This window comes from Primulina eburnea, chromosome 10 (genome assembly GCF_022965805.1).
Source record: "Primulina eburnea isolate SZY01 chromosome 10, ASM2296580v1, whole genome shotgun sequence".
NCBI classification, from domain to species: domain Eukaryota; kingdom Viridiplantae; phylum Streptophyta; class Magnoliopsida; order Lamiales; family Gesneriaceae; genus Primulina; species Primulina eburnea.
This window is the reverse complement of record NC_133110.1, coordinates 5913099-5926748: the sequence shown is the minus strand read 5'-3', so window position 1 is coordinate 5926748 and position 13650 is coordinate 5913099. Positions and strand designations below refer to the sequence as shown.

Sequence of the window (13650 nt, the reverse complement as noted above, 5' to 3'; positions counted from 1 at the left end):
TAATTTATCTAACATCAATGTTTCAAGTTTGAGACGAGATTTGAAATCGAGATCCAATTATAGCAAATTCTTTCCAACTTAAAAAAATTATCTGCCACGGTAATTGAAATGCACAGGGAAGAACTAAAAAAAATTATCTACCACGACAACGGAAATGCACAGGGAAGACATTACAAGCAAATGTAAATAAAAAATTATTTGATCACAAACCCAAGTAGATGATTAACAACATAATCGACCATGAACATGCCAACTGATGGAGTTTAATCAGATCGGATTATGGCGAACAGAGTTTTTGAATCTTCTTGTGATTTTTAGTGTTCATTCCACGCTAAATTGTCACTGTACAAACATCAAGGCTAAATCAATCATTTTTCACTTCAGACAAAAGCCAAACATCTTGTTTATCTCGACTCTCTCCATCCTATTGTCGCTGTACAACTGCCGATATCGATAGAACACCTAATATCTTGAGACAAAAAAATGTATTTTGATAATCAACTACGATGCTAGATCAAAAGGTTAATTTACTACGTATATTTCGTTATCCACACTTAACACATGTGCTCATAACTTTGTATAGAATAAAACGAGGGCTGCTAATAATAACCGCTCAAAAACACAAATTTACGTCTTGGTTTCTATGCATAACAAGTGTAGTAGAAAATCAAGCTCGAGTACTGTTTAATGGCTGCTTCTGTATGCAAGTTTGTACACGATCTTATGCTAAAGAGCTGTAACATCTATATACACAAGAGCAGAGGATCTTGTAAGAACCTTGGTTCAGTACAATACCTGTTCGTATTCGGGCAGGTGATGATAATTTTAATACTTTGAATGCGCTTAAACACCAGCTGAGACTTCAGACTCTGATGGGTTTTCTCTCTTGGTAGGTGGTTCTTGAGATTTCTGTGCAACGACCTTGTTTGGTACCAACACTATGAATATGTTCCTTTCTCTAAAATCTTTGTTTTCCTCGATTCCTAACTGTTAAGAATAAGACGGCCGGAGAAGTAAAAAATATGAAAATGGGATTAAAAAAAAAAACTACGTTTATTGGTTGTGACTTGTGAGATATGAGTAAATATTATAAGTATATACACAAAAACAGCAAAAGGGTATTTATTCGTTATTAATCTGTTTTAGAATATCATTTACAACATTGATTAGAAATAGCAAAAGAATATTGCAGAATATACCTCCCCTATGTCATTTTGGAACCGTCTAAGAAGGTCGATAGCATTATTTCTGAACTCATTTTCACGCCCTTTCAAGTTTACTATCACCTTCACCTGCAGAAATCAACTAAAAAAAAATTCATCACAGGGTTGACTAAATGTAAGAAATTGCATACAACTGCTGGAACATCCAGCTCATGAATTTCAAGCAACCTTATCGCCATCTTTCAAAAACTTCTGTGCTGCTTTCAAACGCACAGAATAGTCATGCACGTCAATATTGTAACTGCGATAACAATGAAGAAATATCAAATAAATATATAGAATCATCAAACTGGAGAGAGAGAGAGAGAGAGAGAGAGAGAGAGAGAGAGAGGGATTAATGAAGCAAGATGGAATAATTATTTTCCAAGAGTGATCCACGCCAAGGTGGAATTAGTCAAATTATGGCTAGAAACAAGTAGTATGATGGCAAAACTCAGTGGTTTATAGTTTTCCTATAAACGATCATTTCTTTACTTCTCCATGATTAATTTACACGTTTGGACTTCGTGTACCATCAGAAACGTCAACATTCAAGATTTTGGTTGAATTTCTCAAGCATCCAGCTGCTCCTCATGCCATGGAACAGCCTTCACTCTGCATATTTCAGGCAATTTCATAGCCAAAAGACTAAAAGCGTTGGAGTAAGACATTAGCAAACTTCTTGGATTTAAATCTATTCATAGCACGCTAGAATAGCGTGGTATCTAATTCAATGTGCATGAATGACATAGCTGGCTATCAATCACAAGGATCAAGTAGAATTGTTGTCAGGTAACATGTCGATGTATCCTAAATTCTTTTTAAAACCCATATAGTTTGGTATCAGTATATGAAAAGATACATTTGTGGTGGAATTCTCTTTTATCTGAACCACTAACTGGCCTCTAATATATAATGGAATATAAAAACTTATGCAGCATAGCAGAATGTCATAGAGAAATTAAGAAAATTACATAGTTTTATTCATAGTCCTTTTCATTTTCCTTTTCTTATTCTAATTTTGACCCAGGGAAGGAATGCCATTGGGGTATGATTAAGATCGTAAATAAAAGCATACAACTTAGAGTTAAATGAGTGGATTAGTTTATCAAAATAATTGTCTTGAATATGAAACACCTCACGGAAAAAACTACAAGATTTCTTTATAACTAAATAAGCCAAGTCGAACTAAGTTAAATCTACCAAGGGACTCAAAAAATGACTTGAGCACTGAGATGTAAATTGACACTTATATGATTGGAAAACAGTGCTACCTGGGCTGTCTTTGAATGAGGATTGATTAAAACGATATCAAGCAGGAACTAGCAATTATTAAAGTTTGGGGAAAAAATCAAACTAAAGATCACTTACCCCATCTTCAGTTCCTTCAAGTCCATACGACTAGCTGCCATTCAATTCATCCATTTAGTTGCATAAATTTTCGATACTTAAATTACTAAATGCAAGAGAAATAAAATATTATGAAAATCAATGGTGGCATTCACCAGCACTTTTCTTCTGCTGATCTCTTTTCTTCTTCTGCTGCTCATATCTGTATTTACTGCATGTCATAAAGCAACACATAGATGCACTTCAACCTTCAATCAGTGTAAGAAAAATGAATAAGAAAATATAGCTACTATAAATAAACAGAAAGGAATATATTTAATAAATCAAGTTACCACAAAATGAATAGATTATCTAATATTTTATCATGAGCAGTAGTTATATGCAACAAACAATTTTTAATTAGCGAATCCAAGATTCGAGGATATATCTTACTTGAAATCCATGATTCTTACGACTGGGGGATCTGCATCTGGAGATAATATCACCTAAAAAATGAGCACAACACAAGGATAGTCATTAAAAGTAAACCTCGATCCTTGGATTAAATTGTTTTTCTCCACTGCTTGTGAAAAATACAGCACTCAATTGAACAAAAACGTCATCAGTTGCTTCAAAGACAATTGAATGAAACAAGAGAAGTTGATGTGAGATTAAATATAGCACTTCAATGACAACAACGCACATGAAATTTCACCAAAAAATAAAAAATTTAATGTGCACGAAAGGGAGAGCCTAGACAAAATCGGACAGGTTAAATATCGTCATGGAAAGATGGAAGAAGCGCAGAATAAATTGATTAAGCACCATAGATTTGCGTGCGGAAATACATTAGAAAAAAAGTTCAAGCAAAAGGAAAATATATCAACACTCCAAACACACTGGCTGAAAATAATGTTTTCGCTTTAAAATAAGGAATTCAGGCAATCCCTTATTCGGAACCAAAGGAGTTTCGATTTTAAAATTTTAACTCAAAAGGATATGCCGGGAAGGCATTGTGATAGTACTGTGGTAAGATCAATCACTAGATCATTGGCAAGTGTCCTGGAATGAACAAAATACAACAGTTAAAGAAAAAGCTACAGGTCTGACTTCTTCAAAAGTTACACTATCCACAGTTTGTAGGGTATTTCTACAACAAGCAATATAGTTTTCAAGATATACAAAAACCAAAAAAAAAAATGCATTAGCGTCATTACATGAGAGTTTTTTTAAACAGAAGTCTATCTCCTAATCAAGCCATGATTGAAAGCCTTCACTGTACAAACTGTGTGATGAATTGATTGAATGCAAGCATCCTCAGATTATTTAAAAAGAAAAGAGTAACGAAACATCAGGTTCACACTCAAGATTACATGTACAAAACTGTTTTCTTGAAATTTGACATAAGATATACTCTTGTATTTTTGTAACCATGGAAAAATTCAAGTTCGTCTTAAACCGGCTACACTAGTGAAAATCGCATTCTCTGATCCCACGTTGGACATTTATTTGCATAGCTTATCTAACCTGTTCGATAGATAGATAATTCACGATCATTGATCAGTTCCCTTAATTTACAGGGGGTTTTAGGTACAAGGATTGGATTCCAAGCCAAGAAACATATGATTTTGCCTCAGCAGTTAGATCAAATAGAGATTAGTCAATCCATCTAACTCCCCAATTTGTCGGATTACAGCATATCTACATGTAAATTTTTTATCAACTTATTTATTTGAAAATTTAGGCCTAATAAAGAGAACAATACCGAAGATCAATGGAATGTGCCTACCCCATTAAAAATTTAGAACGATAAGTTTTTAGGGAAAGAAAACAACAACTTGAAGAAAAATTATGATTCGAGAAGATTGATTAATAGCATACCAAGTCAAGCTCAGCATCATCAGCCATTTGAATTGCCTGAGCTTTTGAAACTACTCCCACCTAAAAAAATCACAAAATAATATAAACCTTCCCTGCACACAATCATCTTCCACGTACATACATGATAAATACAGCCGAGCTCACCATTTTCTGCTGCTGATCAATAAGCCTAACAGAATCTGACCTATTTCAAACCACCCACACCGAAATCAACAATCAAATGATCAAATATGTCAATTGATACTACATATTTCTATATCAAAATTTCAACTTTCGCCCTCAAAACACGTCCACGGGCGTTGAAAAGAAGAACTCATCAACACATCAAAGCATACGAGTCAATCTCAACCAACCTAATGGTAGACAAGTCGAGGGCTTCCTCATCATCTGACTGGGACGTTCTTGAGGGCCCCCCGCCACCGCCACCGCCGTAGCGGGCGGAGATGGTGTTGGCGCCGGAAACGAATGGCAAACGGACAGAGTCGTTAAGGCCGCGGCGGCGGAGAGAAACGGTGAGAAGGTGCACAGAAGAGAATGGTTTGAGGGGTTTGGAGATGTAGGGATGGTGGAAAGTAGTGGAGAGACCTGCCATTGGAGGAGGAAGGAGCTTCGGAATCAGTCCTCCACATCATGCAGCCACTTCATCTTATCCATTCAAATCTCTTTCGCTGTCAATCTTGACAAGTGTGATTACATTAATATATATATAATAACTTATTTAATAAAAATGTGATTTATATAAAAACAGCATGGAAAACTTATGTATACAAATATAATATTTTTATCTGCGATGATATATTTGACGTTTAAGATAATTATTTATTAGTATGTTTACGATCATCTCTGTTAATATTTTAGATAATAAATAATATTTTAGAAAAAAAATATAATATTTTTTCATAAATGACGAAGATTTGTATCACAATTTAATCATAAGATGATTTATAATTATTCTAATATAAAATTTTTGTGAGACGATATCACGGATGAATTTCGTTTCTACGAAAATATTATTTTTTATGTGTATAGATTGATTCGTCTCATATATAAAAATTCATGAGCATTTCATAATAGTGTATATGTAATAATGAGAAAAAACGAAACAGCATAAACGGCCGAAAGGTTTGGGGGAAATTTACGGCGTCTTGATTTTGATTTACCCCATCTCACACACTTTTGTCTGAATATTTCTTGGCAAAGCTGGTCGCTAGTATTGTATTGCCTTAGGTACACATATCTCGCCGTACTGTTATCTGTTAGCAATCATGGCAAGCCAATCAATTTGCCCAACGCTGGCCGTATGATTTGTGTGTTACAACCAAACCGTTTCCGGTTATTAACGTTTCTGTAAGTATGAATTGCGTGCATAGTTGAAATGAGCCAGGCACCTAACCTGTTCGACGAATTTTCTCATCATATATTCAGACGTAATGTGTATTTCTAGTTATTCACTTTCATACTTTTTGCATTCTGAGAAGTGGCAGTAATAGTGAATGGATAACGATGAAAGACTTGAGCTGACAAGTTTGCTAGAAATTCTTCCTCCAGTTGAGTTCTGCTGCATCTATGGGTCCTCCCTCCATCCAAACAATTTGGACAAGGTACCCTTTCCTTTTCTTGTTTTGGAAACTTTATTCTTCTAATTTTTTCAAGGTCATTGTTTGAGCATATTAGTGAGGTTTAATGAAGTTGCCAACAACACACCTTCGTTGATTTTTTGTTGTTTTATGATGTTTCTTATGTTTGTTTTGTTTGACCAGACATCCATGATAGATTACATTCTTGGTGTAGCAGACCCCCGGCAATGGCATGCAGAGGTATTTGCGGATTGTTCTTTCCAACAATTAGAATTTCTCCATTGTCTTGAATTTTATAATGTGTGCTTTTATCACTGATGAATGGTATATTCTTATTTAAATTAAGAATCTTAAATTGAATCCGAGCCATTATGCATCTTGGATGATGCGCCTTGGTGGAGCACGACTGGTACTGCTTTTATTTCCTTATCTTAAATATGATTCTATGTTGTTTTATTCTGACGTGATGTTTGGTTAGATAGATCACTGATGTTGCTGATGATATTGGGGTTGGCGTACACTTCAACCCATTTATAACTCACAACGACAGGGTAAAGAAGCTCTATTAGCTATTTTTATCTATATTCTTTTGAGTGTTAAAATATACTTGGATGTTTGAACTACTTACAGATAATTCTGTTTACTTACTCTGAAATTTTTGGTGCAAATTTTTTTCTAGAGCTTCAAGTATGGTGTTGTCCGAATGCATGATTTGGTTCAGGATGTTTTAGGATGGGAGAGGTTCTATTTGAGTGGACGTCTACAGAAACCGGTGTGTCATTCCCTTTCTTATGTTGTCTTTTTATCTTTTCTCCATTTTTCATGTGTGCTAATGTGAAGTTATCATCCACTATACAAGTAATTGCGTTTTAAACCTCATTGTTACCTGCTTTTGGTGATTCCTCTGGTTTCTTAAATAACTAATTGCGACTTGTGTTTCCAAGCCACTTGATTCTTTGTTCAAAAGTTTGTAATTGATACGGTTCACTACAAAGAAATATATTGGCTATAAGAATTACAACTTATAAATGTCTCGGAACTTTTTAAGACAATATGTCACTGGTATGAATTTGAAAATCACTCTTGATGAAGCTAGGTCAAAGAAATACAAATATCTGTCGAGAATCTCTCAAAGGGCTACATCTTGATGAGAAATTTAAGAATGGGAACTTTGTTATCATTGAAATGATTTTTTTGTGCTTTTGATTTGGTTTATTTGTGGAGTGTTTTAAGGGGGTTTACTGCCGATGAAGAGTGTGAAGGAAATGAGAAGAATAACAGAATGGAGAGAAGATGTGTTTAAAAGACTTGGAAGAAAGCATGATTGGATCTGGACTCCTGAATTGTATCTTGTGGATATTGTGTAGGAAGAATATTATTGTTTTCAATGGCATAGAGAGCTATAATTCTTGTGATCGAGCATATCTCTCTTTTTGTTTCCTCAAGTACTGACTCTGTACTTGTATTATTTTGTGGGTCGATATGTTGTTGTGATTGTATTTGAACGTGCAGTCATTTGTGTAGCTTTTCTATCTTCCTCCGTAGTTAACTTATGAAATTTTGTTTATGTGAATTATCGAATCTTACAGCAATCACATACGAGAACAGTTCATAATTAGCTAATTCTTTTAATTTATTTTATTCTTGCAGTCATTTATTTTATTACTTTAGTTCTACTTTTCCCGATATGCTGTATCCTTTTAGTAGATACAGGCACACATATTAGGTTCATATCTGGCATTTGACATCATAGACATTTCTTTTTTCCAGGTTAATATCATATTGGATTACTTGCGTATAGCAGAACTAAATTCTGTAAATTTAAAGGCTGCAACCTCTGCAGCTCTCCTCCTTTTACCTTCAAAATTCAGCGAGGTTTCAGTCTCACATTTACCGTTTTACATTTTTTTCATGTCTGTTACTCGAGGAAAATCATGAAGCATTTATTGTATGATCTGTCAAAAATGCAGGAGGAATTATATGCCAAAATATGTGGTCTCTCATACATGGGTGACATTCGAATGCTTTTTGCAGAGGATAAAAACAAGGTGAAATATGACAAAAACACTAGCAAGCAACTTTCGAAGATAACTAAACTTTTGATTTCATGCATGTGCTGTGCTTATAAGGCTGGCATCCCTCAGTCATCTACATAATCCCATTCATTTAATTTTCATACATGAATGATGGTACAAGTCGTCCTTTTGCATGGTGTTAAAGTTTTAGCTGGCTATTTTGATGTCAACCAACCATTAAAAGTTATAAGCGTGTAGTGAGGATAAATGACTTTACTTCTCTATAAGTATCACAATCATTTAATTGAGAGAGAGCTCCTAATCTAAAGCCGAGTTTTCGAAATTTTATCCCTATCTCATTGAGTTTGTCACCGTAGCTATTCTAAAAACGACTACCTTAACGAATAATGAAAAATAAAAAAATAAAAAATCATTTTAGCTGTTATCATTTCTGTTTTAAAATCCTGTAAATATTCTTATTTTCTGTTTCCATTTGTTAGGTGAAAAAGATCGTTCAAGGACAGTTTAATTTATTCCAAACTATGTATAAACCAACACTGGAAGAATATGCTGCCCAGGACTTGCTTAGATTCTCATCTTCAGCAAAAATAAATATAATGCAGGTTATTCAAATCTTCAAGATATGTTTATAAAACTAATTTTCAAGGTTAAGAGTTGATTTTCCCTGGTCTTCTTACCTTCACTATCCTTATTTAAGCAAACTGAGTTGTTATGTATCCGCATGTTGTATGAACTTGGAAATTAATTGAATGTAGAACTTGGAAGATTGAAGGTGAATGGTGCGTTGAGGGGTTATTGACATAACATCTTAAAATAGGAGACATTTTGGAAAACATCAATTTCTGATGATTTTGAGTTATGATTTTTTATCAGAAACTCTTGCAATATTTCAAGTTAATTAATTTATTAGGTTATTACACAATTGTGTCTGAACATATATTTGATCTATTTTTATTGTCAAACCAGGACTGCGAGTTGTCTACCGTTAATTCCTTAGTATCTTCCCTTCCTTGGCAACTCAGAGGTCTCATGGGTTCTAAACTTGGAGAAAAGAAAATTATTGATGGAGCTGGTATGATTTCTGACTTGATCTCAGACAGTCAATTGATATGAAATACATGTGTGCTCTCTTTTAAGAAATAACTTGATTAGTATTTGGCATGACAATTTTACCATATCCTCAAATTCAATCAATGCATTTGAGTTGAATTTTCATGTCTGATTTCCTCGAGATTTATTTTGTTACGATTTTCACAAGTTTGAATGCAGTATTTGATTTTATTTATGTTTTGGGAAAAATTTTCCGGAAAATATTTTATAAAGAAGTTTTGGAAAATAAAAGGGGGATGTTTGATATTATTTTCAGAGTAGCATATCTCAAATAATAAGTATTTTGTTTGGTAAATATTGTTAAATAAATTTGAATTTATATTTGTGTGGATGGTAATTAAATTTGAGATGTTTTAAATTCATAAAATCAGTATATTTGATTGAAGCCATAATACAGTAACAAACTATATTTGAGAAGTGGTTGAAAAGTTGAATTGAATGTAAGACATATGCTTCAAATGTGTGGACATTGATAAAAATATAAAAAATAATGTGATAGGTGTTAGTTTTCATTTTGGGATGAAAACGAGTTAGTTCAGAGAACTAAAACCAAAAGAGGGTAACGTAAAGTATTGCATGTGATAAGGAGGCTTCTTTATGCAGGTCGAACGGTACAGACAGTGGTGATCAATTCAAAGAAAGAGGTCGCAGAATGTGTTCGCAAGATTTTGAGACGGAAAGTAGCAGTTTCCAGTGCGAGACAGGTTGTTGCTGGTCTGTTGACTGGTGGTGTGGTTCATGGTGTAAGGTACCTCGGAAGCAAAATGCTGAAGGCCTGCAAATCTTGGATGTAATGGCTTTTGTTTTGCGTCAGATTGAGATGGAGTTGGGGCCTATTAGAGATTTTTTTGGTTTATATAGAAAATTTTTTCCCAAGTTCGTAACGAATCGATTACGGCGCCGTTAATCATTGAGTCCATTCACTGATCCAAACCAGCAGCAACACGTTCTTTATCGTTCAGTTGTTTATTCACTGAACAAAGAAACTGATGATTGAATAAATATTCAAAGAGTCGGAAAATGCCAAGAATCAAATAATTGGTGCTTATTCTATTGTATTTGAATAATAACTGCACTATAACTCAAGCCAAAGATGGTGGCCAATATAACAGATTTACACTTTTAAGCGAAGAAAGATGAAAGTAGCTGCTAATCCATAAATGCTAAGACAAAACAATGGTAGGATTGTTAAAAAATACATTTATTCATCTAATCATGAAATCTTTATGCAACTTTGTTTTTTGTTAGTTATTATTATTAATATTTATGATTGCATTAAATAGACACAAATATTAAGAAATTAATAGACTCTGTAGGTAGATACAAATTTTTCCATCCACATAGTAAAAAAGAATCATATCAAATATTATCCAAAAAATCTCATATAAAAGACAACCAATATCTAATATGTTATGCTCATGCAATTCTAGATGGACAATTTTTTCAAGACCAAAAATCATGTGCACCATGTCGCGTTACAACCAACATGTTGTACATATGTTTATGGTCTTGAGTTCTATTTTTTAGACAAGTCAATTCTTGAATTCTTTACAAGAACAAAAGCAAAAAATCTAACATATACATATAAATATACCACTTCAATTGTGAATTTCTTTATATGTCCTTGTTCATTTAAGTTGGCCAATTAAATTATTAGGTTATCTTAAGGGTTTTTTTTTGTAATTCATTGTCCATCTTAAATGAATTTTCTTTTTTATTTTTTAAATTTTATGCCAAAATTTTTATTTTTTTACATTTCCTTGTTCATTTAAGTTAGCAAATTAAATTAATATGTCTTTTTAAGGGTTATTTTGTGATTTATTGTCCATCTTAGATAGATTTGGACATTAATTAACATTCTTCTTTATTTTCTAAATTTTATGTAAAAAAATTATTTATTTACATTTTTTAGTCAATTTTTGTGATTTATTGTCCATCTTAAATATATTTGGACATTAATACACATTCTTCTTTTTTTTCTTCTAAACTGTAAACTAAATTTATGATATATTCTTTAAAAAAAATTAATCAATATAATCTTTATAATAAATATGAATTATATAGATATTTTATTATCATTTGTTATATATTTTTCCTTGTACATTTAAGTTAGCAAATTAAATTACTATGTATTTTAAGTGTTTTTTTGTGATTTATTGTCCATCTTAGATAGATTTAGACATTAATTAACATTTTTCTTTATTTTCTAAATTTTATGTAAAAAATTATTTATTTACATTTCTTAGTCAATTTTTGTGATTCATTGTCCATCTTAGATATATTTCGATATTAATACGCATTCTTCTTTTTTTTTCTTTTATATTGTAAACTAAATTTATGATATAATCTTTAAAAAAATTTTAATCAATATAATCTTTATAATAAATATGAATTATATTGATAATTTATTATCATTTCTTATATATTACAATTTTACATATAAAATTTTATAACTGGGTATTACATTTATTTTATTTATATATGTTTTTTACTATACATATATATATTTGAATGGTATTATGCTAAAATTTTATTTCTCTTAAATTATTAATCATCGATATTAATTTATAAATATTAATTTATAGTGATTGATTCTGATATAAAATTAATTATCTATAATATGTATTCTAAAAAAACATAGAAATTAAATAAAATCCGCAATGTGTTAAAAGTTAGCAAAAGTAAAAGTGATATTTACCTTAATAACATGTTTAATGATTTTATTTTAACATTATTATGATAATTTAGTAAATTAAGAGAATTTTATTTGACGTTTATCTATGTGTACTCTATTTAAGTAAATTTTAGTTTTGATTTTGGTAAAATTCACTATCCTGTTAATTTTATTTTTATTGTTTTATCATTTTGAATGATATTTGAATGAAAAATATTTTTGCTGATTTATCATTTAAGAGAGCTGTGTTATGTCGCGGATTGAAAAATGTCATATAAATAAGTGAATATATATGATTTATTGTCATGCTGTATTTTTATGTATTGTGTTTTAATATATTTATATTGATAAATATTTATAAACATGATGTTATTCAAACGACTTTAAACATTATTTAATTCTTGTGATTATATTTTTCATTATTAGTCACCTACAAGCATTGCACGTATACATTCCTAGTATATATATATATATATATATATATATATATATATATATATATATATATATATATATATATCTGTGTGTGTGTGTGTGTGTGTGTGTGACTTTGAATTGTGAATTTACTTAGTTACCCTTTCACTCACCATTACTTCATTATATATATATATATATATATATATATATATATATATATATATATATATATATATATATATGTGTGTGTGTGTGTGTGTGTGACTTTGAATTGTGAATTTACTTAGTTACCCTTTCACTCACCATTACTTCATTAATGTTTTACTTAATTACCCTTTCACTCACAATTACTTCATTAATATTTTATTGATTTATTAATTTATTTAGGTAAGATATGAGTTTGATTTGTTAATTTACTTAGTTATCATTTGACTCATCATTACTTCATTAATATTTTATTTATTTATTTATGTGATTTTTCAATTTGTTGATATATTGAAAATAAAAATAATTTTATTTCATTATTTAGTTGAATGGACGACAAATATTACAAACACATTAATATGATACTTTATTTTATTTTGAATTTCATAAATTGTGATATTTAACTAATGTCTTAATACACCTATCAAACTTCAGAAAATGTCATTCTTTGTGGTACTTTTACAATGAAAATGGACATTGAGATCATGTAGATTCTATATGCTCTTTTGCAAATTTTTCTTATATTTTATTTTTCGTATAATTTGATTAGTTTGATTTATTTCAACTAAACAGACGAATTAATGATAAATTAAAAAGAGCAAAAATTACTTTCTACTTTCGTATTAAATTTATTAGATAATCCTTATAATTCTTACGAAGATAATTTTTTTTAATAAATATGAATTATTTTCATTCATTAGAAATTAAATTTTTAAATATGATATTTTTTAACTTTGTATTACTTATTATTTTATTTATATATATGTTTTACTACACATATTTATTTGATTGATATTGTTTAAAAAATGTATTTACCATGAAATATTAATCATCAATATTAATTTACAAATTACTCATTCTGATATAAAATTAACTATCTATAATATGTATTCTAAAAAACCATAGAAAGTTGAACAAAATCCGCAAGGGGTTAAAAGTTAGCAGATCTATATACCTATAAAATATATGAGTTTTATTTGTGAATTTTCTTAGTTACACTTTTACATACCATTACTTAATTATTGTTTCATTTATTTATTTTGGTGAATTTTTAATTTTCTGATTTAAGAGTTGAGATGGAAAATGAGAATAATTTTATTTCATTATTTTAGTTGAATTGACGAAAAATATTACAAATACATTAGTATGACACTTTTTTATATTTTTAATTTAATAAATTGTGATATTAATTAATGTCTCAATATACATCTCAAGCTTAT

General features: G+C 30.6%; 2 protein-coding genes across 11 annotated transcripts; one reads left to right on the top strand and one right to left on the bottom strand.

The window, feature by feature from the left end:
* Positions 1-120: 120 nt before the first annotated feature.
* LOC140842795 (translation initiation factor IF3-4, chloroplastic-like) lies at positions 121-5085 on the bottom strand. Of its 4 annotated transcripts, none has more exons than XM_073210946.1 (10): positions 4766-5085; positions 4557-4596; positions 4413-4472; positions 2985-3037; positions 2708-2763; positions 2574-2607; positions 1392-1464; positions 1200-1292; positions 796-987; positions 121-469 (listed from the first exon to the last, which is right to left on the bottom strand). In XM_073210946.1, exons 1-9 carry the CDS (start codon positions 5002-5004, stop codon positions 844-846), a joined length of 792 nt encoding a protein of 263 aa, XP_073067047.1. In that variant the 5' UTR covers positions 5005-5085; the 3' UTR covers positions 121-469; positions 796-843. The 4 variants fall into 4 exon arrangements, with proteins under 4 accessions (XP_073067047.1, XP_073067048.1, XP_073067046.1 ...); XM_073210947.1 differs by having other exon boundaries at positions 121-462; XM_073210945.1 differs by having other exon boundaries at positions 121-441.
* A 407-nt stretch (positions 5086-5492) lies between these two features.
* LOC140842792 (uncharacterized) lies at positions 5493-9964 on the top strand. Of its 7 annotated transcripts, none has more exons than XM_073210933.1 (11): positions 5495-5639; positions 5891-6013; positions 6173-6229; positions 6336-6398; positions 6472-6540; positions 6669-6761; positions 7760-7864; positions 7960-8037; positions 8505-8627; positions 8992-9097; positions 9739-9964. In XM_073210933.1, exons 2-11 carry the CDS (start codon positions 5906-5908, stop codon positions 9927-9929), a joined length of 993 nt encoding a protein of 330 aa, XP_073067034.1. In that variant the 5' UTR covers positions 5495-5639; positions 5891-5905; the 3' UTR covers positions 9930-9964. The 7 variants fall into 7 exon arrangements, with proteins under 7 accessions (XP_073067036.1, XP_073067034.1, XP_073067032.1 ...); XM_073210931.1 differs by having other exon boundaries at positions 5495-5759; positions 5888-6013; XM_073210930.1 differs by having other exon boundaries at positions 5496-5759; positions 5897-6013.
* The last annotated feature ends 3686 nt before the right edge of the window (positions 9965-13650 follow it).